The sequence below is a fragment of the Ictalurus furcatus genome, chromosome 20, assembly GCF_023375685.1.
Source record: "Ictalurus furcatus strain D&B chromosome 20, Billie_1.0, whole genome shotgun sequence".
Lineage (NCBI taxonomy): Eukaryota > Metazoa > Chordata > Actinopteri > Siluriformes > Ictaluridae > Ictalurus > Ictalurus furcatus.
In genome coordinates, this window is record NC_071274.1 from 8,976,775 (window position 1) to 9,000,426 (window position 23,652).

The window sequence follows — 23,652 nt, forward strand, 5'->3', positions numbered from 1 at the left end:
TATCAAAAGTAACAGTCAGTATCTGGTGTGTTCACCAGCTGCTTTAAGTACTACAGTGCACCTCATCCTCATGGACTGCACCAGATTGGTCAGTTCTTGACTTTAATTGCTAATCTGGTTAAAGTCATACTCGAAGTAAACACAAATTGAATTAAGACAAGTGGAGTACTCCTGTTTTAGTCGCATTATTGACGTGCATTATAGACATGTACTCACCTCAATCACACTATTAGTGTCATGTGGGAGTTTTCACAGCATTTTGAGACAGGACACATACACACATGGCAGTTCTCAACCGTTTGACGGCAAATAAGAGAGCATGACTGCGTCCGAAACCGCGTACTTACCTACTATATAGTAGGAGAAATACATGTATCTCAGCTACTATATAGTAGGTAAATATGCAGTATGGCTTCAAGCAGTCGTCTATTAGCACGTACAGCATGACAAATAATTAACTGCACTTGAAGCTTTCGTAAAATTAAAAATGAAACACCCAAAACTGTGTATGGTACCATAACGAAGACGAACTGTATGTTGATATGTGAAATTCTGGAGGGAACGTCGGATGGTGTGTGCCATTAATTGATCGATGTTCTATAACATGTAAAACAGGAACATGAAAGGAATATTCTAAAAGCGACTCATGTAAACACCTTACTCACAATATTGTCTTACTCAGAATAAGATCAATAATTAGATTATTGTTGTCCATGTAAACGTAGTCTGTGTGTGCGCATGTAAACCCTCACAAAATGTAATAAACTTTATCTGCACTCTGATTCCCCACTCTGCCACATTCTCAATTGCCATTCTAAACTACAAAGTCAAAAAACAAAAAAAATTGCAATTTTCATAGCCAATCTTGAAGAGAAAATATGTAATCTATGTAAAATTTTTTACTTAATTTAATGAGTTTATAATTACTGGTTTTGCACAAACTGTGCATGCAATCTTCACATGTGCTCACATGTGCATGCGCTCCGAATAGTTGACCATAATTGATAAATTTTGTTTCCCTCAAAAAAAAAGTGTTGCTGAGCCACAATGTCAGAACTGAAGTTTGTACCCCTGCCACATTGTCATCAGGACTCCCTAGTCTCATGTAGTCGCCACTCGATGAAATGTCAGCTGTAAGCTGGCAGATCCTGGCACCTCATGAGTAGGCTTCACATGATCTTTTAAGTGGGTGGGGAATGGATGTTTACAACTAAGCGGTTGTTTATGTTGCAGCATTTTGGTCAGATGTAAATCCAAATAAGGTTCTAAATTTTCCAGGTTGGCATCAACATCACCGCACAGTCAGTGCAGGGAATGTCTAAACCAGAGACTGCTTTCTTAAGGTGGTTAATGTGGATACAGCGAGCACATATTTTCTATAGCTTTCATAGCTAATTTTTTACTTTTAGGAGATTCAGACACTGGCTGTACAAGTGCTGTACAATTCTTTTAGCATAGCTGGTTAATTACACTTTGTCAAAGCTGTGTATTAGCAGAGCCCAGCTTACTTGATAAACATTTTATCCTGGTCAGGACCGCCGTTGAGAGCTGAAACCCCACAGTTTAGAGTGTATGCCATAAGGTGTAATGTACAAAAATGACAGCATATAGCTTTAACGAATTAATGCGTATGTATAGGAAGGGAATAAAAAACCGTGGAGACGAGTCATCCATGTTTTTATATGTCTAATATTGAACACTGATAATTGATTAAGTACAAGTCAAGAGTAAATTTTCCGTGCAAGGATGTCTGCCCTGTTCTAGGTTCTAGTTTTTAGCTCATAGCTCCCGCAGATACTGTGTATTAACGCATCAAATCATGTATTTCTCGTTTCCACTTCTGGTGTAATTATCATTATTATTTAGCATTCTTAGAGCTCATATTGCAGTTTTTAAATGCATTGTTGTGCGTGCGTGTGTGTGTGTTTTTAGAATTTTCCGTCGGAGGCGCAAAGGCAGAAGGTCTTTTGCCACACTCTTGAATGATGTGAGCCAGTCCTTGCTTACTGGAAGTATTTTTGGTAGAGATGGCACCCTGTCCTCTACTGAACTATCATCATGTTTGGATGTTAGCAACAGCAATGAACAAGATACCTCTGTCTATTTTACATATGGTGAGGGCTTTGTTGTTGAAAATGTTTTTAGACTAAAGTGTGTGTATATGTGTATTCTGGACCTGTGTATGTCTGTTGCAGATCCGACAGAAATGGTGCCTCTTAAAGACAAAGAAACACTTTTACCAGAGGTGGAGTCTCTCTCTGAAGACTGTTCTACCCCTGTTCTGCCTGCTCAGTCACTGTATTGTCTGATTGATGTCACACCACAATCTAAATGTTACTGCACACCCACCAATCCACCCTCAGGTGAGAGGAAAATGTGCTAGAAGGAGAAAGTGCTACTGTTAGTGTACAGTACAAAATATGCATGAATGCTGTCCTCCTATCACATAAATATGTTGGTTTTGTAATAATAATTAACTCTGCAAGCAGACTCTGTGAGCTGCACATTCATAGAAGTGCTACAATCTTTTGCCCAAGAAATCAAAGGAAAGCAGAGACAACTTTAGGCAAAGGGATTCAAGAGTGATCTGTAGTTTCATGATGTGTATGATTTGACCATAGACAGTGGTGGAATTCTTTGACTGTAGGAGGAAAGGTGTAGATGAACAAATGGGCAGCATGTTGGCATTGCTGCTGCAGCTGCATACTACTGTGCCCTGTAGCGTTGTCTGTTGCTACTTTGACCTATGGTTGTGATCGCTCCTGCTCTTACCTGACAGTTTTTTTCTTCTTGCAATGTAAAAACACCTAAGGCATTTATATTTTTTCTCATCAGTCTGGGCTTTTTCTTTTTATTTACTTTATATATATATATATATATATATACACACACACACACACACACCACTTTGTGCAAGTGTAGACAGGTATCACAATGATGTGAGCCAAATTTGGTAAAGATTTGGAGAAGGAGTACCATAAATGGTAATTAGATGTAAACATTATTAGTAGAGATGCACCGATGTATCGGCCGATAATTGGTATCGGCCAATAAAGGCAATTTTTCGCACTATGGGCCATTGGCCGATAGTTCAGAAACATCCGATGATCAGGGCTGATTATATCCTGTCATTCAAAAGAGGGCGGGAAAACACATTGAATTCATGCTGTGTGTAAAGATGTCTCTTGTGTGGAATGATGACAAAACTGCAATTTGTAATCTCTGCACTGCTAAAATTTTACACCAGACGCTGCAGAAGTGAAGTGGGAGTTTCAGTGTCAAGTCTATTTCTTTATTTTATTTGCTGTGATGCTCGAGCTGAATTAAAGGGCCAGTACACCGTTGTAAGATTTAAATGAAGATGAGTTGACAAAAAAGTATATATTGCACAGAAAAATATATTTGTAGAGTAATATATTTCATATCCAGTTAATATTAATATATAAAATAGTTTATATTATATCTTACCTGTTTGATGTCCAATGATGAAGTAGAAATGATTTTGTTTGTGGTGAGTGAATGTCAGTCTAACAGGTTTTTTAGAATTCAGTCAATTAATTCTGTTGATATGAATTAATAACATTCAATAAGTTAAGACATCTTACTTTAATCTTCAGAATTTAGTTAATATCAGTATAATATAAAAACCAGTTACTGTGAACAACTTGTTGAAATGGAGAAAATAAAATTTTTATTTGAATTTCTTTCAGAATTGTGGAATTAATTATTATTAATTTAAAAGAAGGCATAAAAGGCAGAACTATCGGTATCAGCTGATATCACTCTGAATAATCGGTTATCGTATTTGCTGAGAAATTTAGTATCGGTGCATCTCTAATTATTAGCTTGTGATTGTATATTTTGACCATTAGGAGGCGCTGACACAAAGTTTGTTGCATAGCCTCAGGTCATGGCCCTGAAGTTTTGTGTCAGTGTGCAAAGTCGTTGCTGAGATACATCCTCATGTCTTGTTTGGTGGCTTTGATGTCAGATTTGTTGGCTCATTAAGGACAAACCATTTGAAGTATTAAAAATTAATTTGATAACTTTTGTGAGAGTTACTATGAAGATGACAAATTTGTTGATGATTGGACAAAATTTGTAGGAAGAGTAGCAAAAAAAGGTTTTTTGACAAAATCCAAAATGACGGAAAATCTAATTAAGAGGAAATGGACATAATAGGGTGTGTTTAACTCATTTCGACCCAGGGAATCCAAAGATATCTGGCTTTTGAATTTTATTTGGCTTTTTAGTCACACAGTTCAAAAGTTGACCATAAACCTACTTCCAAATTAGACCAAAATTTGCCCCAATGATTCCAACTTGAATTCCATATCTATGTCAGCATGGTCTGAAGATGATCTGATTCGATTTTTGTAAAAATCTGATGAACGGTCTAGGAGGGGTTTGAAGAAGTAGGATTTCAAAGTATTTCAAAATGGTGGACAGCAAGTTCGGCCAACCATGGCAAAATTGGTATTGTTCTCGGAATGACCCAAGGAATCGCTCAAGACATTGTCTCATGACAATAAGCAAAAGGTATCAAAAGCTGTTAGGATTTTTTAAAAATTCTGTTATAAATTTTTGACCACAAGTTGGTGCTATCCTGTTTTTGAGTATCTTCAGGGCATGGTGCCAATGACACATACCGATTTTCATAACAGCACGCAAAGATGTTCATGAAATACAGCATTTTACGACTAAATTCAAAATGGTCAACACCCAAAATGGCCGGTATAAGAAAATTTCATATCATTTGACTCGGTGTCTAAAGAGACCAGTTTCAGGATTTTAGAACAAACCGTTCAGAAGTTATAAGCAAAAATATATTTTTTTCATATCTTGTGAGCATGTTGTGGCGATGTTCCGAAACTGTGCATGTGCCCTCAAGTCATGATGGCTATGACGTATACTAATTTGGTCTGAATATGTTACAGTGTTACGAAGATATAGCCTCATGTCCCTTTCGGCATGCTAATCATCAAATTCATTTGCAATTTATTCGGGAACGGTTTGATAAATCATCCTGAATTCCATAACTTTTTCTCGGCATGGTCTGAAGACCTAAAAAATCTAACAAATGGTCTAGGAGGAGTTTGAAAACGTAGGTCTTTCAGATAATTCAAAATGGTGGAAAAAAATTTATAATGGAACATGATGTCAGAGGGTGCATTCGACTCGGCATGAGCCAATAAATCAGAGGAAAATTAATTTTGTTTCTAGCCCTTATGGTACAATTGTTATTAGCGTAAACATGAGTACAATTTTGAGCTGTTGGTACCGATGGTACTAGATGGTTGGAGAGAGCAACTCCAAATTTGCTATAATTACATTTCTGACATTTCCCTATCTGTGTGTCCAATTTCATAACTTTTCTCTGTAGGGTTCTATGGGCTGCCATAGACTGAAGAGCGGAAGAAGAAGAAGGCGAAAGTTGACAAAAACAATTAGCATGTTGTGGCTTACAGCAGTTGGATACAGTTAATGTTTTGGACACTGTTAAAGCGGTTCCTGCGCATCTGCAGTGCTTGGCCCAAATAATAATAATAATAAGAAAGTTGATGAAAACAATAGGTGCCTATGCACCTGTAGTGCTTGGCCCCTAAATATATTATTGCAATTCAATAATTCAATAGATGAATATGTGAAGAGAGTTTAGAATTTCTAATGTGAAGAAAGTTTAGAATTGGAACATGTAACTAACAGGTGTTTCTTGTTACCCAGATAGGTCCTGTTAAATTTACTGTTAATAACAATAAATAGTCTGAACATACTACTCTTGGTTTTAGCTTGCAGTTTCACCCGTGAAGGCTGCATTTGTTGTTAAAAAGGATAAGCCAACACGAAGATCAGAGAGCTGTCTATGGGAGAAAAGCAAGCCATTTTGATGCTGAGAAAAGAGGGAAAATCATTCAGATGCATTTCAAAAACATTGGGCATAGCCAGTACAACAATTTGGAATGTCCAGAAAAAGATAGAAACCACTGGTGTACTGAGCAACACACTCTGAATGGGGCAGCCAAGGAAATCAATAACAGCTCATGACAGAAACATTACGAGAACGGTGTAGAAAAATCCAAAAACAACAGTCAGTGACATCACTAATAACCTCCACAGGGCAGGCATGAAGCTATCACAATCCATCACCCAAAGATGATTTTAAGAGCAGAAATATAGAGGCCATACTACAAGATGCAAACCAGTCATCAGCAGTAAGAATTGGAAAGCCAGACTGGAATTTGCAAAAAAAATACAGAGATGAGCCACAAAAGTTCTGGAATCAAGATTAACCTCTACCAAAGTGATGAAAAGGTCAAAATGTGGAGAAAGAAATGCTCTGCTCATGATACAAAACATACAAGCTCATCTGGGAAACATGGTGGAGGTAGTGTCATGGGTTGGGCTTGCATGGCTGCTTCTGGAAGAGACTCACTAATCTTTAATGATGATGTAACTCATGATGGTAGTAGCAGAATGAATTCAGAACATTTTTCTGCCAATTTACAGAGAAATGCATTCAAATTAATCGGGAGGAACTTTATCATGCAGCAAGACAATAATCCAAAACACACTGCCAACAAAGGACTTTATCAGGGGGAAAAAGTGGAAGGTTTTAGACTGGCCAAGATAATCACCAGACCTTAACCCAATAGAGCATGCATTTCAACTCCTGAAGAGGAGACTGAAGGGAGAAACTCCTGAAAATTGGTGGTCTGATACAAAAGGTTCTATGTTTTATGTTGTTTAACACATAGATGTAAATATCAGGAAATGAAAATAGAAATCCTAAACTCTTGTCTCATATCCATCATTTCATCTCAAACCTAAACATCTTTGGTATATAGCACAAACAAATGAATTGGCCTTGCCATTCCAATAGTTTCAGAGGGGAGTGCATGTATTATTTAGCAAATGAGTAACCACTTATATTGGAGATGAAACAAGAATTTTCAGCAATTTCAGGTAATTTACCATAGAAATATAGTGTTTTTATTAACTTTTATAACTGTTAAAGTACTACCTATTGCCTCATCTCTATAGAATTTTGCATGTTTCTTTAAAATAATACTGAAGATGCATGTGCTTACCTAATTTCATGAAGTTCTGAGGTTTTGTTTAGGAATTATAGGCTTTTGGGTACACTTCTTCATGCCCAAATTTTTAAATGACTATATTGTAGCAATCCAAAGACTAAATTTCAACAATTTTACATAATTATTAATAATCATTAATGTAGGGAGTCCAGAAAATTGTACTACAGTCCAAAGAATTGTACTTATTGAAGCTGAGAGAAAAACATTTTTTTAATAATCACATATTTAAAGGAGTCATAACATGATTTTTAATGTTTTCCTTTTGTTTGGGTGTGTAATATAGCTGTTTGTGCATGTATAAGATCTGCAAAGTCACAAAGCTCATAGTCCCGCCCCACCCAAAGGGATTTATTTTATCTAGCAGAGAACACTGCTCCAGACCTGTCCAAAACATGTCATTCGAAGTCCAGATTTACTTCCATAACACATCAGGTGCGAAGAAAGAAGGTGAAGCTTCAGTGAATTCAGGTGAAATGTTGCGGTGACGCTGTGTGTTTCAATAATTTGTGTGTAGGACAAATTATGCAGAAGTTATAAGCAAAAAAATTCATATCATGACAAGTGGGTGGCGCTGTTCTGAAATTGTTCATGTACCCTCAGGTAATGGTTGTTACAATACACCAAAACATTGCGGAGATATAACCTCATGTTAATTTTGGCATGTTCACTGTCATACCATCATGTGAAAAAATAAGTACACTCCATGGAAATTATTTTTAATTTTTATTTATTTATTTATTTATTTTTACATATTTGGACAAAAACATTTTATTCTCTTTAAAACCGTGCCTATTAATAGAGGTGAGGTCAAATGACACATAAAATTGACAGTTTGTAGTAATTTTCACAATTTAAATTAACAAAAAAACAGATCAGTCATATGGGAACAAGAACACACCTACATTTTATCACACTTTTAAATCCATAAAATTAGAATCAGGTGCTCAAGATTGGGTGCCAATATTTAGAACCTGCTTAGGGAGTGCAGGTGGAACCTGTCTTAATTAAACCTCTCACATCTAGTGTCTGGTGTTCCTTTTGTTATTGAAGTGAGTGTGCCTTCAGCAAGAAGGCTGTGGATGCTTATGAGTCTAACAAGGAATTTAAACAGATCTCCAAATTATTTGCAATACATCATTCCACTGTAAGGAAAATCATCTACAAATGGTGAAGATTTTAAATGACTGCCAATTTGTCCAGGACTGGACATCCCAGCAAATTCAGCCTAAGAGCAGACCATCTGATGCAAAAAGAAGTTTCCAAGAACCCCAAAACTGAATCATAGGATCTGCTACTAAGTCTTGCAACTGTTGGTGTCAAAGTTTGACCTGCATGGGAGGTGTGCCAGGAAAAAGCATTTACTGTCTAAAAAGAATTTTAGACCAAGACTACATTTTGCCAATGAGCATATAGGCCAAGACAAGGACTTCTGGAATAATGTGCTCTGGACAGACAAATCAAAGATACAGTTGTTTGGCCACAGTAACAGCAGACAGGTTTGGCACTGACTAAAGACAGCATTTCAGGAGAAGCACCTCATACCAACTGTGAAGCATGGTGGTTGAAATGTTATGGTTTGGGGTTGTTTTCCTACCAAGCAAATCCACCAAAGAATGACTCAAAAAGAAGAAATGGAGGGATATGGAATGGCCTAGTTAAAGCCCGGATTTGAATCCCATTGAAATGTTGTGCAGGGATTTGAAACGGGCAGTACATGCAAGAAACCACTCTAACATCTTGCAACTGAAAGAATATTGCATGGAAGAGTGGCCAAAAATTCCAGCAAGCCAATGTCAGAGACTGGTGGACAGTGATGCAATACAAGACGTTATTTCTGCTAAAGGGGGTAATACTAAAGTCTGAGTCCAAGGGTGTACTTACTTTTTCTGCAGAAAAATATCACATCAATTGATATTTCTGTTGAATAACTGATTGAAAAAAGCTATTTTTCCCTGTGGTTTTGATCAAGTATATCAACTTTATTAATAGGCACTGTTTTAAAGATGATAAAATGTTTGATTGTCCAAATATGTCAAAAAAGCCAACAATTTCCATGGGGTGTACTTATTTTTTCACGACTGTATTCGTTGAGATGTTATATGAGATGTTATATATATATATATATATATATATATATATATATATATATAATCAATGGTTTGATCTATCAAAAATATTTACATATCCATTGTCTGAGGATGAGCTGAGCAATATTTGGTGAAGTTTCAACGAACAGTCTAGGAGGAGTTCCCAAAAGTAGGTTTGTCAAAATTCAAAATGGCAGAAATTTTTTCATGAGGGAAATTAAATCAGATATCAGAGAAGTTTTGTTCAGTTTGAGCCAAGGATTCCAATGATATAAGACACTTGAGTGTGTGACAGACGATTACAAATTTACGGCCATTTAAATAAATATTTTTGTTTTGATCAGTAGAGCCTCAGTGTGAGACTTGGTGTCATTTCAAGTGTCTAGGGCTTATGGTTGGTCTGCATGATCAGTTTTAGGGCAGAAAAAATAGTAATAATAAAAATCCCTACAAAAACAAGAGGGTTTCAGCGCTTTGCAGCTGAACCCCTAATAATAACTGAAATAATATTTCTTAAATGTGTTAGCATGGTGTAACCAAATTTCAAAAAGTTATTTTTTTTTTGTTAGTTGAAAGAAAATTGTGACATCACAAGCAAGACCCTTAAGGACCCTTATAATAGTGCACCAAGGTCTGTGAGTTTCTCAGATATATCAGATAATTTTATATCCTAGCAAAGTTAGTTTATATCAAACGGTATGTTCATAGGAAGGTTTTAAACTTCATTACATCTGTTTAAAAAATTATTAAAAACTATTTGCATTTAAGAATTTAATTTCAAGGATAAATTCTAATATAGTTGTTCTTTATAACCTTTTTTGGTAACTTACTTATTATACGATTAAACTGTTCTAAAAAAGAAAACTTTGCCTAGACAGCATATCATATTTCTACTCATACAAAGTAACATCACATAATTTAATTAGAACAAAAATTTTATTTAATACATCTAAGAGGGAAAGATTGCAAATGGGTTATTTTTTCCCAGTTGCTTTCTGAATGATTTTACAAATTATGACCGTATGAGAACCTATGGATAAATCCATAATTATATACAGTACTTACAAGCCTATAGAGATTGATGTTATTCATTTGTAAAGGATTTTACTTTAATATGATAATTGATCATTTTTTTCTAGATGCCGTGTTTAGGAAAGCCTTCCTTGTCCTCTTCACACTGTGTCTCTGTGCAAACATGCTTTCCAGGTAAGATCTGGAAAGAAGACATGTGTAAGTGATAAAGTAAGTGGCTAAGTAAAAAAGTGAGAATCTCATCAGCTAAAGAATCACTGGATTTTCTGCCATGAAGTCATGGCTGCCATACTTTTTTCTTGTCAGTGAAAGTGCTTCTGAGTAACAGTGCAATTACTTCATATCCTGGCAGATATGTGTGTGGAGGAATTGCAGTAGCAGTGGCTTTCCTTTACCTGATATCATCTGTATGTGAGTACACATACACACATGCTCACATAACCAGCACAGCACATGCATGCACATAGTTATGCTTGACTTGTGAAGTCTCAAGTGATGCTATAATATAAAAAACACCTCAGGTTTTGGTTGTAGGTAATTGCTTTAATAAAGTAAAAGTTCCATGGAACACCCAAGAGGTGATAAATATATAAGAGGTTATAAATAATTTTTTATCTCCACCATTCAGTGGTGGAGGCATAATGTATGGTATTAGGTTGCTTGTGTGTCCTTCCATGCATCTGTCTGAGATTCTCTTTAGTGCAATATCTCAAGAATGAGTGGTTGAATGTTTGTAGGATTTATATGAAATTATCATTGTAACCATCAGATGGGACTATTAGATTAGATTTTGGAATTGTGGAATAATGATCCAAATATGGTCACGGTCAAATGTCCGAAATTGTTTTTCTTCAGTAGCTTCCTTATTGTTTGTGTGTCAGGTGGCTCTAAGTCTGGAACAGCACGCACAATTTGGACCAAGACTGAGGTAAGTTGATTTAAAATTCCCTTTATATATAACCATTTATACACTTGGTTTTTAGTTTGACTTTAAGTTCAATATGAATAACATTATTAGTGTGTTCCAAAAGTGCTCACATTGACTTTGTGCCTTTCCTTTAGGACATCACATCAAGAAATAAGTAATGAAGAAACACACAGTGTCTAACAGACACTTACACACACAGTCACAAATAAGCAGAAGTGAATCATTGAATCCACATCTCAAGTATGTGCAAATGTGCATCACTATGGCCAAATGTATTAGCTTTCTAATTTCAGTGATCACTTCTCTCTGTATGCTGTCAATTGTTCTGAAGATTGAATGGTTGCGCTCTCAAAGGAACAACATAACCAGAAAAATTTTACATATGAATTCACTCTTCACTGTTCAATAACTCAGTCATACACACTTTTCTGTTCTACAGCTTAGTAATTCAAGAGTCTATCCATCGGGTCTTGAAGAGCACCTGACAGTAGTGTACAATGAAGGAACATGTAGCTATGGAATAGAAAATGGAAGTAAAAAAAGACTATAATGGTATTTGTGATATTTTTTATATTATCTGAGTATAGGCCAGTAGTAGGGAACACCCACTCTGTGTTCCTTACTGTGTAATACAGTGTTTGGTGTATTTTACTCTGTGTAGTAATAATGATGATGTTTATTATTATTATTATTATTATTATTATTATTAGTAGTAGTAGTATTAAACAATAACTAAATAATAATAACTTAATAATAATAATAAAAATAACATAGCAATAGAAATGGTTTAGCTGCACCCAACATGGCTTATTAGATCAGTGTTATGAATATTAACATGTTCAATTGAATCGCAGTGTAGTTTGGCTCAGAAATATACTGATCAGTGCCTCTGTTGTGGTCAGCACAAACATTGGCTTGATTGGTATTTAATAAAGTTGGCAATAATCTAATTTGTTATTTTTTTTTACATATTGAGAAATAATACATTATAAGAAATATTATTTTTTTTAAAAACATTATACTTGTATTAACATTCCATAGAAGGTAAAGTGGATCAAAAAAGATCTTATAGTCTGGGTTGGTTAAATGTAGACTATTGGGCTTTAACTGAAAGCTGTAATAACACAGCAGCAAAAATACATCTCTTAAAAGAGGAGAGGTAGAATTGTGAAGAGATGCTACTTACGATCATACAGGTCATAGATAGAGCCAAATCGTTGTGACCCTGTTCAGATTTCTTGAGACATTGCTTTATTGGGTACACCTCAATTGGAATGAGACTGGGACCAAAGATAAGCTATGTAGCATTCTTTAGCAGATATTCCATCTTTTTACTTTTTACCATCCCTTTACATCTTTACACACAGAGCTAAGTACAAGTGTGAATAGGGTCCAGTGTGACTCGGAGACGCATTGTGATCCAATCACTCAAACCACCTTTGGAGGTGGTCTGCAACGCATATGACCACATAACATTTGTAGTGTAAACACAAGTGTGTCTTGATGCATCCTGGAAAGCAACAAAGGACCACCTAATTGACTGCACTAGCTGGAATATATGTAATCATTGCAAGACTATTTAGAAATTGAGCTGTACTGTAGAGTTCTCCACTGCTGGCCTAATGGATAATAGTGATGCTGTAGCAGCAGAAACAAAAGCAGCTGCTTTTGTAGCTTCTTTTGTCGTCTCAGTTCTCATTCGTTTATAAGTTTCATTAGCAGAGCACGTAATCAAAATGTGTGAAACAGCCCGTCATATACCTGACATGAAATAAGATTTGTGGGACATTTCTGCCTGAAAACAAATGCAGTGGAAGACACCCTTCCTCCAGCAGAAAGGATGCATTAATTCCAATCACAAGTGGTCACTGATCTGATCACATGGATAGGATGTTAATGCCAGGTGTGAACAGGGCCTAAGACAATAAACTATGACTTAACTACCATGCTAAAATGACCCACAAAGTATGGTTGGGTCCAAATATGGGCCAGATGTTTTTGCCATCTGAGTAAGGAGCACCCTTTTCAACACAAAATAGAGAAAGTGGATGACTTACACCCTTGTGCACACCAATGAGGACTAGAAGGCTGCAAGTGCACCACTGTGTACAGAGCATCACTCTGTTAAAATGAGCCTGATGAATATGGTGATCCTCCAGCTCTAACAATGATGGTTGTGGTCGAAAGTTGATCCATTACGCTTTGGGCTTACATGCATGCACATTGTAGGCACAAGCAATCGTGCATAGTCTTCGGCATTCTTGCAACGTGCCTTTTGGGGCGATAAATCCTAAACGGGTTTAACTTTATGACTTGTAATATGCTAAAATTGACACAACTTGGCAATTTGTAGTGGTATAGGCCTGTGGTTTTCAAAGTGGGGGCCGCCAGGGGGCGCCGGGGGGGCCTCAACAATTTGGTGTGAAAAATAAATAAATGTCTGTTTTCTCTTTCTCACTCTCAGACACACACACACACACACACACACACACACACAAAAAAATGAATTCCTAATGTAATGTAAAGATGTAAGATGTCATTATTAATAAAAAAAAAAGGGGGGGGGGATATATTCAGAAGTCTGTATTTTTTATGTGTTTTAAAGACATCTTGCAAAAGGGTGGCCTCAGTCATATTTTAATGCCATTTGGGGGGCCTTGCCCTGGAAAAGTTTGGGAACCCCTGGTATAGGCTAATTCAGGTTTAAGTCCATATTTCATATTCTCATACAAAAAAACGTTTAAAACATGATTCTGTGTATTAAACCTGCATCGAGAAACAAGTTTTATTGAAAGGTCTCCACAACTGTTTTATTTCTTAACATATACTTGCATAAATGCTCTCTTAATGCTGGTGATTTCATCGGTGACTTTAGTTAATGCAACCCGAAGACTTTTATTTTGATAGAAGCGGAGATGAGGTGAACGCGGAATTGTTACTTAATTGACAAACCTACGAATTAGCAGTTTAGCACGCTCGAGTTCCGAAAAGGCCTCTATCGTTTTATAGCACTACGACTCCATATTTTTTTTAAAATATCTTATCATTTAATCTGTCACAACAATCTACCCAGCGCTTAAGGAGAGGATGGCGAATTACCGCGCATTTCACACACAGCTTACGACCATCATGGAAACCCTGACTCGGGCAGCAGTGGCGGAGATCTGTGAGCTTGTGGATGACGGATACGCGATTTTACACATGGAGATTTCACGGCATCAGAAGGAGAACGAAGAACTCAGGCGGAAACTTCAGCTGATCGAGTCCATTGTTGCTGCGCGCGGATACAGCGATGAGACCGCGGCCGTGCAGGAGGCCACGAGCCGCCGCGCTCGAGCGGAGGTGAGAATTGTAGTTAATCGCTTTATTTAAAATAAAAAAAAATACTGTCATCGTCAGTTTTTTGTTTTTTATTTTCATTGCATCATGTATTCATATGCAATGGAACGAAATACCATGCTTCTAGGACCATGGTGCAACATGCAATACAGCAAGGTGCTCTGTACAAAGGACCAGGGTTGCCAGACAAAATCAAAACCGCCATATCGACGCTTCAAACTGTATTCACTCATTACATTGCCAATTTTATTTTAATATTTGCAAGTTACTATGTACAATGCACATTTAATGTGTTCTATTATTATTATTATTATTATTATTATTATTATTATGTGGGAATACAGTAGATTTGGTTTGAACATTGGTGAGTGTGAATAGGTATGCTTCCTGATATGTTTCATTAAATAAATAAATAAAAATTAGTGAAAAAATCAGCTTTGTTCTATCTACAGTGTCATTACATAATTATCTATCTATCTCTGTCTGTCTGTCTCTGTCGATCTATCTTCCACAAGCATGTATGATCAAATGATTTTTTCATTAAAACAAATTACACAGGGCATAACAGTCCAAATCAATGCACACTGTAACTGATTAAAACTTATACACGTAATTAAGTGTCAACAACCATGTTTATTATAAGGGGAACTATTAAAATAAAATTTAGCTAACATAACACAAGGCAATTTTTCAATAACTCGTTATATTGTTAGTTACGGCTACATTGCATTGCAATGAATTAGTTAGCTAGTTACGATATATGTGGAGTGTACTTAGCTAGATTACACCATATTATCCTATCTCCTGAGTACGTTTTATTTATTTTTATATATATATATATATATATATAATCTTTTTATTTAACTGTCCTTAATAAAATAAAAATAAAAAAAATAGTCTGCTGGGTAGCACATGTTACAAAATAAATTACTTCTACATATGTTTCAGTTAATCATGGTATAAACATTGTGGGGGGGTTATAATTGCTAGTTTTGATTATTGGGGTAGTTACCTCCGCTCATCCTCCCCGGAAACTACGCCCCTGTGGAGTAGCACCATGGCACGATGGTGCAGGTGTTACTGCTTCACAACTCCAGAGTCTCCAGTTCTCTTTCTTAAGCTCGCTTCCAGTATATTCACACTGCAGTGAAGTGTGTGTGTGTGTATTACATGCAAGTGTATAGTATTCAGGAGTAAAGTGCATGTGTAGAATAGATAAGTGCTCAGAGAAACTGAAGTAAAAATTAGTCTGGCTATACTTTTTTAAGAGGGGATGTGTGCAGGGGTGTTTTATAGAGTTTGATGACTACTGGGGCATAGGCCCTCCAGGAGTTTTACAAAAGTACTTAAAAGTTTCTACATTGGTTTGATTGAAAGCATTAAATTCTGATGACTTTGGGAGTGTATGTATGTATTTATGGATGTATTTACATCATATTATGTAACAAACATTAATGTAAGTATGTTGCAGATAATTTAATTAGTTCAATTTTACATTTTATTTTACTGTAACGGTCTTTGCTAAAATTGTCTGCATAAAGGTTTTTCATGTATCAAAACTGGTTACTGCTTGGTTGATGACAGACACATGACATGTTTATTTGAAACAACCTTTTGAGAACTTTTGAAATAACCTGTACATAAAACATATAAACATTTTAATTTAATTTAAAATCCACCCTCACATATCCTAGTCCATCAGTGCCCCAAAACAAACTGACTGTGTTTTGTTTACACAATTACCTGACAATATACTGGACGAGGCCACTGAAACTGTGAAATTCGAAACCAGGGATGGACCATTCTGGTTCTGGAGGGCCACTGTCCTGCAGAGTTTTATCGCCATCCCTAATCAAACACACCTGAAAAATCTAATCACAGTCTTCAGGATTACTTGAAAATTACAGGCAGGTTTGTTTGATTAGCATTTCCATGAGTAACATCTGAGTGAGTAACTAAGTAACTAGGCCCCTAACTGAACAAATCACAAAAAATTGAAATGAAATGAGCTGTAGGTTTTACTGAGCATCTTGCAGAACCAGCCACGGTTTTTCTGGAGACTTTGACTGTTGCACTTGCTTCTTATTTTTGCAGCAAAACCCAGCAGCCATCATAGTATTTTTTTTTTTTTTTTTGTCTGAAAAATGTTTCTTACCACTTAACATGCTGCTTTCTTTACTGACTTACAAACATTTTTCCTGTAACATATAATTTTGTGATGGAAAACTGTTTGGAAATCTAAAATGTTTTTGTATTGGCTCAATAATGTAGAATTCATAAAATAAAAATCCATTTCCCTAAGTAGGTTGTAATGACTGGCACCCAATCTTGAACACCTGATTCAAATTTTATGGATTTGAAGGTGTGATAAATGTAGGGGTGTACTTACTTTTTCCATGTGACTGATTTGTTTTTTGTTAATTTCAATTGGGAAAATTACTATCCATCCATCCATTTTTTGACGCTATCGGTCGCATCCATCCATCCATCCATTTTTTTGATGCTATCAGTCGCATCCATCCATCCATTTATTTATTTTTTGACGTTATTGGTCACATCCAATCAACCATCCATCCATCCATTTTTTGACGCTATCGGTCGCATCCAACCAACCATCGGGCGATAAAGGCAATTTTTGACGCTATCGGTCGATAGTTTAGAAACATCCGATGATCAGGGCCGATTATATTCTGTCAATCAAAAGAGGGCGGGAAAACACATTGATTTCATGCTGTCTGTAAAGATGATGTCTCTTGTGTGGAATGATGACAACTGCAGTTCGTAAACTTTGTAAGCTCTGCACTGCTAAAATTTTACAACGGACGCTGCAGCAGTGAAGTGGGAGTTTCAGTGTCAAGTCAAGTGTTTTCACACTGCTCACATTGAATTAAAGCGCCAGTACACCGGTAAAAGATTTAAATTAAGATGAGTTGACAAAAAGTATATATTGCACGAAAAATATATTTGTATAGTAGTATATTTTATATCCAGTTTATGTTAATATACAAAAAAGTTTATATTATATATTACCAGTTTGATGTACCAATGATGAAGTAGAAATGATTTTGTTTGTGGTGAGTGAATGTGAGCCTAACAGGAGGTTTTTTTTTTTTTTTTTTTTTTTTTTACAATTTAGTCAGTTAATTCTGTTAATATGAATTAATAACATTAAGTTAATAAACATGACGTTTTAATTTTCAGAAGTTAGTTAATGTGTTTTCTGTTTGAGACCAGTTACTGTGAAACAACTTGTTGAAATGGCGAGAATAAAGTTTTTATTTGCATTTCTTTCAGAATTGTGGAATTAATTATTATTAATTTAAAAGTAGGCATAAAAAGAATAACCAGTTATCAGTACCGGCTGAGAATTTTAGTATTGGTGCACCTCTAATATAAAGGAATAATTGACTACAGGCCAGTGAATTATTAGAAAATAATGCAATAAGCTTATACTACAGTTACCACACCTCAAGATTTTGTTCAGATGTTTTATTTCAAGATATTTATCTGTCAGCAAGATTCCCTGGTATGAAAACAGATACACACTATTCCCTTCCTATTTGTTCATAAAATTGTTGCATATGTTTGGAATATTTATTGTAATAAATCTTTCATAACCCAAAATGCACACCATAAAGCTAATCCCGTGTGGCACATGGAGGGTGTCCTCACCAGAAAAGGGTAACCTGACTGATTGATTTGCATGACATATCTCAGTACTTTGGTGCCATGACACATCTGTTTCTGTAGCAGGCTTGAACTAAAGCTGATTTAATCTTACAAAGCAATGTATTTAATTTTTGTTTTTTATTTTTAACTACATATGTATTGGGGTGTAATTACTCTTTTATAATGTGAGTAAGAAATGTAATACTTTTATGACAGTTCCACAGAAAATTATATTGAAATAGCATGCTAGTAATCTGGGCAAAATGATATCTTGCCTTATAACACCAAATCCCCCCTTAAAAAAAAAATTATATATATATATATATATATATATATATATATATATATATATATATATATATACCTGATCTATCATTATTTTTCTCCTCCTGTAGTATACATTAGTCCTTCGAGTGTCATCTCAATATCCCGATGCTCAAAGAGCAAAGTAAATCATTTTACTGTCATGGTGCTTTACCTTAATTCTCCCAAGTCTTGAAAAACTTATCTCCAGTGGCCATTGGAGATGGTAGGTTTTGCCTAAATTTAGAGAAATTTGAAAACATTTGGGTAGAAATAAATTTCACAGGCATTTAATTCGTCAAGTCACTGAGCATCACTGAGCGTTTATGCTGCCTTTGGTATCCAATAAATTTCCATAATGTTCCATTTTGCTCATTTAGCTGCTACTTCCTATCCAAAGGGCCTTTCAACTGATACAGGATACAGTTGAGATCATGGGTCCAACTGTGGCAGCTTCTGATTTGAACTCACAAGCTTCTTATCAGTAGCCCAATGCCTTAACCACTGAGTTACCATGGCAACTAAGGAACATCTGGGGTAGTTAAATTTTAATTAATTAATAAATCTGTGATTGCGGGAAATATTGTTTGACACACATAATCAGCTGTATTGGTGCAAATAACCATTTGCTACTGTCATAAAATATTACAGGTGTACTCTCTCTCTCTCACTTGCTTTCACAGTTACGAGATTCAGAGGAGCAGGCTCTTGTCACAGTGCAAGTCAAAGAGGAAGGTCAGGAGCCACCAAATGGTTAGTCATACTTAATTTCTTGTTCTACCAGTGCAATAATGGAGCAGATCATTACTATTTCTTATATGTTTTTTTTCTTTCAAAGATGATGATGATGATGATGAAACAGTTGCTGTGGTAACTGGTGACTCTCCAGATGAGGAAGTCATAGAGCTCTTGTCACATAAAGTCCCATCAGATACAGCCTCTGCAAATGACAACCTCCATGCACACTCACTCACAGATACACACTCCCCGAGTCTTCCCCCACACATACTCACAGACACGCACTCACACACTGAGGAGTCACAACACTCCAGCGTGGACCTGACAGCCTCTGATGAACCTCTCTGTTCTTTTAACACACAGAGTAATGTGCACTCACTATCTGACACGCACACTGATGCCACTGGTCATAGCTGCTCATTTCCCGATAAGATGTGTACGAAGAGAGAGCCTATGGTGTCTGATCTGAATCTTACTTTGGACTGGAGCACACACACAGTGCATAACACACTATCACATTCCCACACTTCCTCAGCTGGAAATGTCACAAGGACATTTGCTGCCCACAGTTCCCCTCTCTATTCTGCACAGCACTTGCTTGGACTGGGTAATGTGGCTGGGCTGGGGTTGTTTGGAGGACGTGGTTCCTTGCAAGGGGTTGGAGTTGGTAAGAGGCATTTTATCTGTTCCATCTGCGGCAAGAACTTCACCACAGCACAGAGCCTAGACACACACATGCGCATACACACAGGTGAGCGTCCATACCGCTGTGAACAGTGTGGCAAGCGCTTTACTCAGTCTGGTCACCTTACAGCACACCAGACCGTTCACACTGGAGAAAGACCGTATGAGTGCACACACTGTGGCAAGCGTTTTGCAGGCAAGCAGTACTTGCGAATACACACCAAGAAACACCATCCTGAGTAACAAGATTTCAGACACCACAGAAAATACACACTAATGTGTGTGTATATATACACTAATCCATGATGCACTACACTGAGTACTTGTGCTTACTCACACATACGTGCACTGTAGTGGACATTGAAACAAGCTAATGCACGAATGAAATACGTGTTTAGAATTCCAACACACTAAAACTACTGCACAAATGTATTTTGGAGTTGGCTTATTAGCAATGTTTCAGTTACAAAATCTAAATATAAATTGAAATTAAATGACAATTCTACACAAAAGATTTAATTTAAAGTCAGGAAGGCCTTTTGTAGGCATATAGCGAAGAACATGAGCTACTGGTGAAGTTCATGAGTACTACAGGGACTGAACTTGGTTCTGTACACTACACAGAGGAAGAACACACCGGAAGAAGGCAGGGAATTCCACCTGTCTCTGCCATAATAAAACATACATGTAAAACACAAGGAAAGCATCTGATTTTTTTTTATTATTATTTTAAACATGGTTTTTCCTTAGGGAAGAGATCATAAATTTGGTCTGATGCATTTATCTTTGGATGGCAGAATAACGACAGACGCTTGGGTCATATTTTACCTACAGTGGGTGTAAGAAGATGAGCCACACAACAAATACACAATTGAATGTTGGCTTTCACTTTGATTTACAGACTGCTGAAGCTGTTAGAGCTCAGGGATGTTTATGTAGCTCAGTATATTACTACGAGCCATGCAGTAGCAGCTGTTCTCTTGATCACAAAATATGTTTCTTGCAGCTACATCTACAAACCCAATTCCAAAAAAATTGGGACAGCATGGAAAATGCTAATAAAAACAAAGAGGAGTGATTTGTAAATGTATTCTGACTTGTATTTAAACAAAAAGCATATAAAGACAAGGTATTTGATGTTTTACATAATCGAATGCATAGTTTTTTGAAGATAATTGTTTATTTTGAAATCGATGCATGCAACATGTTCCAAAACAGTTGGGACAGGAACACCATTCGCCGCTGCATCCACAGATGCGAGTTAAGGCTTTACTATGCAAAGCAGAAGTCATACATCAGCACAGTCCGGAAGAGCCACCAACTTCTCTGGGCTCGGTCTTATCTGCAATGGACAGTAGCACAGTGGAATCGTTTTTTGTGGTCCGACGAGTCAACATTTCAAATAGTTCTTGGACAAAACAGCCGTTGTGTTCTCCAGGACGAAGAGTAAAAGGACCATCCAAGTTGTTATAAGCGTCAGGTCCAAAAGCCAGCATCTGTCATGGTATGGGGATTTGTCAGTGCCCATGGCATGGGTTACTTGCACATCTGTGAGGGTACCATTAATGCAAAAAGATATGTACACATTTTGGAGCAACATATGCTGTCAGCCAGAGCAGGACAACGTAAAACCAGATTCTGCCCGGATAATAAGTGCATGGTTGCATAAGCAGAGTGTGGGTGCTAACATGGCCTGCCTGCAGACCTGTTCTGTCTCTGATTGAGAATGTGTGGTGCATTATAAAGCGCAAAATAAGGCAATGAAGGCTCTGTACAGCTGAGCAGCTGAAGAAATGCATAATGGATGAATGGGTGAAAATTCCACTTGCTAAACTTAATCAACTGGTGTTGTCAGTGCCCAAACACTTAATAAGCCTTATTAAAAGAAAAGGTGATGTTACACATTGGTAAACAGTCGACTGTCCCAACTTTTTTGGAGTGTGTTGCAATGTGTTTTTGATATAGCACAGGGTGATTTGAATTTTCAAATGACTTTTTGTTTTTTTCATTTTCCATACTGTCCCAACTTTTTCGGAATTGGGGTTGTATTTAAGGTGGAACTTTGGTAGACTGACCCTGTAGCAGTCTTCATCTGACATGTAGTGCAGCTAAGCAGATACAAACACTTGCATGTATAAAATTCAGAATAAGTTTTAAAGAAGTTAATTTGTTCTTGTTATTCTTTAATATGATGTATATTACATCTAAGGCCTGGGTTATACTTGTGGTTTATACATGTGACTATGCATGTATAAGCTTGTCCTGCACATTTGGAGGATTAAAAGTGCCATCCTTTAGATGGAACATCAAAGCCAAAGCCTCCTTGTCCATCAGGTGTCAATATTGACCAATAAAATATTTAGCAACTTAATTTTATGTTTGTGCAGTCACTTAGAGATATTAAATCCACAGTTGCGCTCTGTTGGTTTCTTTTAAATACTGTTCAATTCAGTTTTATTTGTATAGCACTTGTAACAATGGATATTGTCCCAAAGTAGCTTTACAGAATATATGAATTCAGGATATAGATTTTAAATGTATGAATTTATCACTAATGAGCCAGCCAGAGGCAACGGTGGCAAGGAAAAACTCCCTGAGACACTATGATGAAGAAACTTAAGAGGAACCATCCTTAGCTGGGTGACACTGGATAGTGCAGTTATAAATAAATCCCTTCTATAACTGTGTACTACATGGTCAAATAGTGCAATTGTGTAACCAGGAAATTCATTACAGTTTTTACATGAAGTATGTTTTGTTGAACTTATCCACTGTTCACTGATGGAGACTTGAGCGAAAAACTGCCAATTGCAGTCTTAAAGCTATCATAGCGTAACTGTTCATATGAATTTAGGCCCAAAGCCACCTTTATGGTTTTTAAATGGTCCCATTCTCAGTAATGTCAATGATCTTTAGGCTGCACTATGTGGGGCTATCCTCAGTAATCGATTCTGCCTCCATCATAATCATGACCTATGCCTTGAGTCAAAAAATATGACCTTCCATTCAAATATACTCAGCAAAAAAGAAATGTCCTCTCACATTCAACTGCTTTTATTTCCACCAAATTTCTTAATGCGTAAATATTGGTATTAACATAAAAAGATTCAACAACTGACACACAAACTGAACAAGTTTCACAGACATTTGAAGAACAGAAATGGAATAATGAGTCCCTGAACAACGGGGGTGAATATCAAAAGTAACAGTCAGTATCTGGTGGCCACCAGCTGCTTTAAGTACTACAGTGCATCTCATCCTCATGGAATGCACCAGATTTGTCAGTTCTTGCTGTGAGATGTTACCCCACTCTTCCACCAAGGCATTTGCAAGTTCACGTCTGGGGGGGGGACATGTTTTCACTGCAAGGACGATCAACTGTCCTTCCTGTCTCCCCTGCAGCACTGTATTAGGCGTCTTACATTACAGACACTGCAGTTTATTGCTCTGGCCACATCTGCAGTCCTCATGCCTCCCTGCAGCAGGTCTATGGCATGTTCACGCAGGTGAGCAGGAACCCTAGGCATCTTTCTGCTGGTGTTTTTCCAGAGTCAGTAGAAAGGTCTCTTTAGTGTCCTAAGTTATTGTAACTGTGACCTTAATTGCCTACCACCTGTAAACAGTTCGTGTCTTAAGGACTGTACCACAGGTGCATGTGCAACAATTGTTTATGGTTAATTGAATAAGCACGAAAGACATAATTTAAACCCTTTTCAATTAAGATCTGTAAAGCTTATTTGGATTTTACAAAATTATCTTTAAAATACAGTCTCCTGAA

General features: G+C 36.7%; 2 protein-coding genes across 5 annotated transcripts in view; both read left to right on the forward strand.

The window, feature by feature from the left end:
* Positions 1–13,002, forward strand: part of tmem71 (transmembrane protein 71) — a 36,210-nt gene extending 23,208 nt beyond the window's left edge. For 2 of the 4 annotated variants that reach the window (XM_053651083.1, XM_053651079.1), the window contains 5 exons: positions 1,933–2,363; positions 10,321–10,387; positions 10,566–10,624; positions 11,095–11,141; positions 11,276–13,002. In XM_053651083.1, coding sequence (XP_053507058.1) covers positions 1,933–2,363; positions 10,321–10,387; positions 10,566–10,624; positions 11,095–11,141; positions 11,276–11,299 — 628 coding nt within the window. In that variant the 3' untranslated portion in view covers positions 11,300–13,002. Of the gene's footprint in view, positions 1–1,932; positions 2,364–5,383; positions 9,193–10,320; positions 10,388–10,565; positions 10,625–11,094; positions 11,142–11,275 lie in introns of those variants that run through there. The other 2 variants (XM_053651080.1, XM_053651082.1) reach the window with 2 other exon arrangements.
* On the forward strand, positions 12,998–23,486 carry si:dkey-7l6.3 (zinc finger protein 41). The gene is made up of 3 exons (XM_053651077.1): positions 12,998–14,483; positions 19,136–19,205; positions 19,291–23,486. Exons 1-3 carry the CDS (start codon positions 14,229–14,231, stop codon positions 20,115–20,117), a joined length of 1,152 nt encoding a protein of 383 aa, XP_053507052.1. The 5' UTR covers positions 12,998–14,228; the 3' UTR covers positions 20,118–23,486.
* The last annotated feature ends 166 nt before the right edge of the window (positions 23,487–23,652 follow it).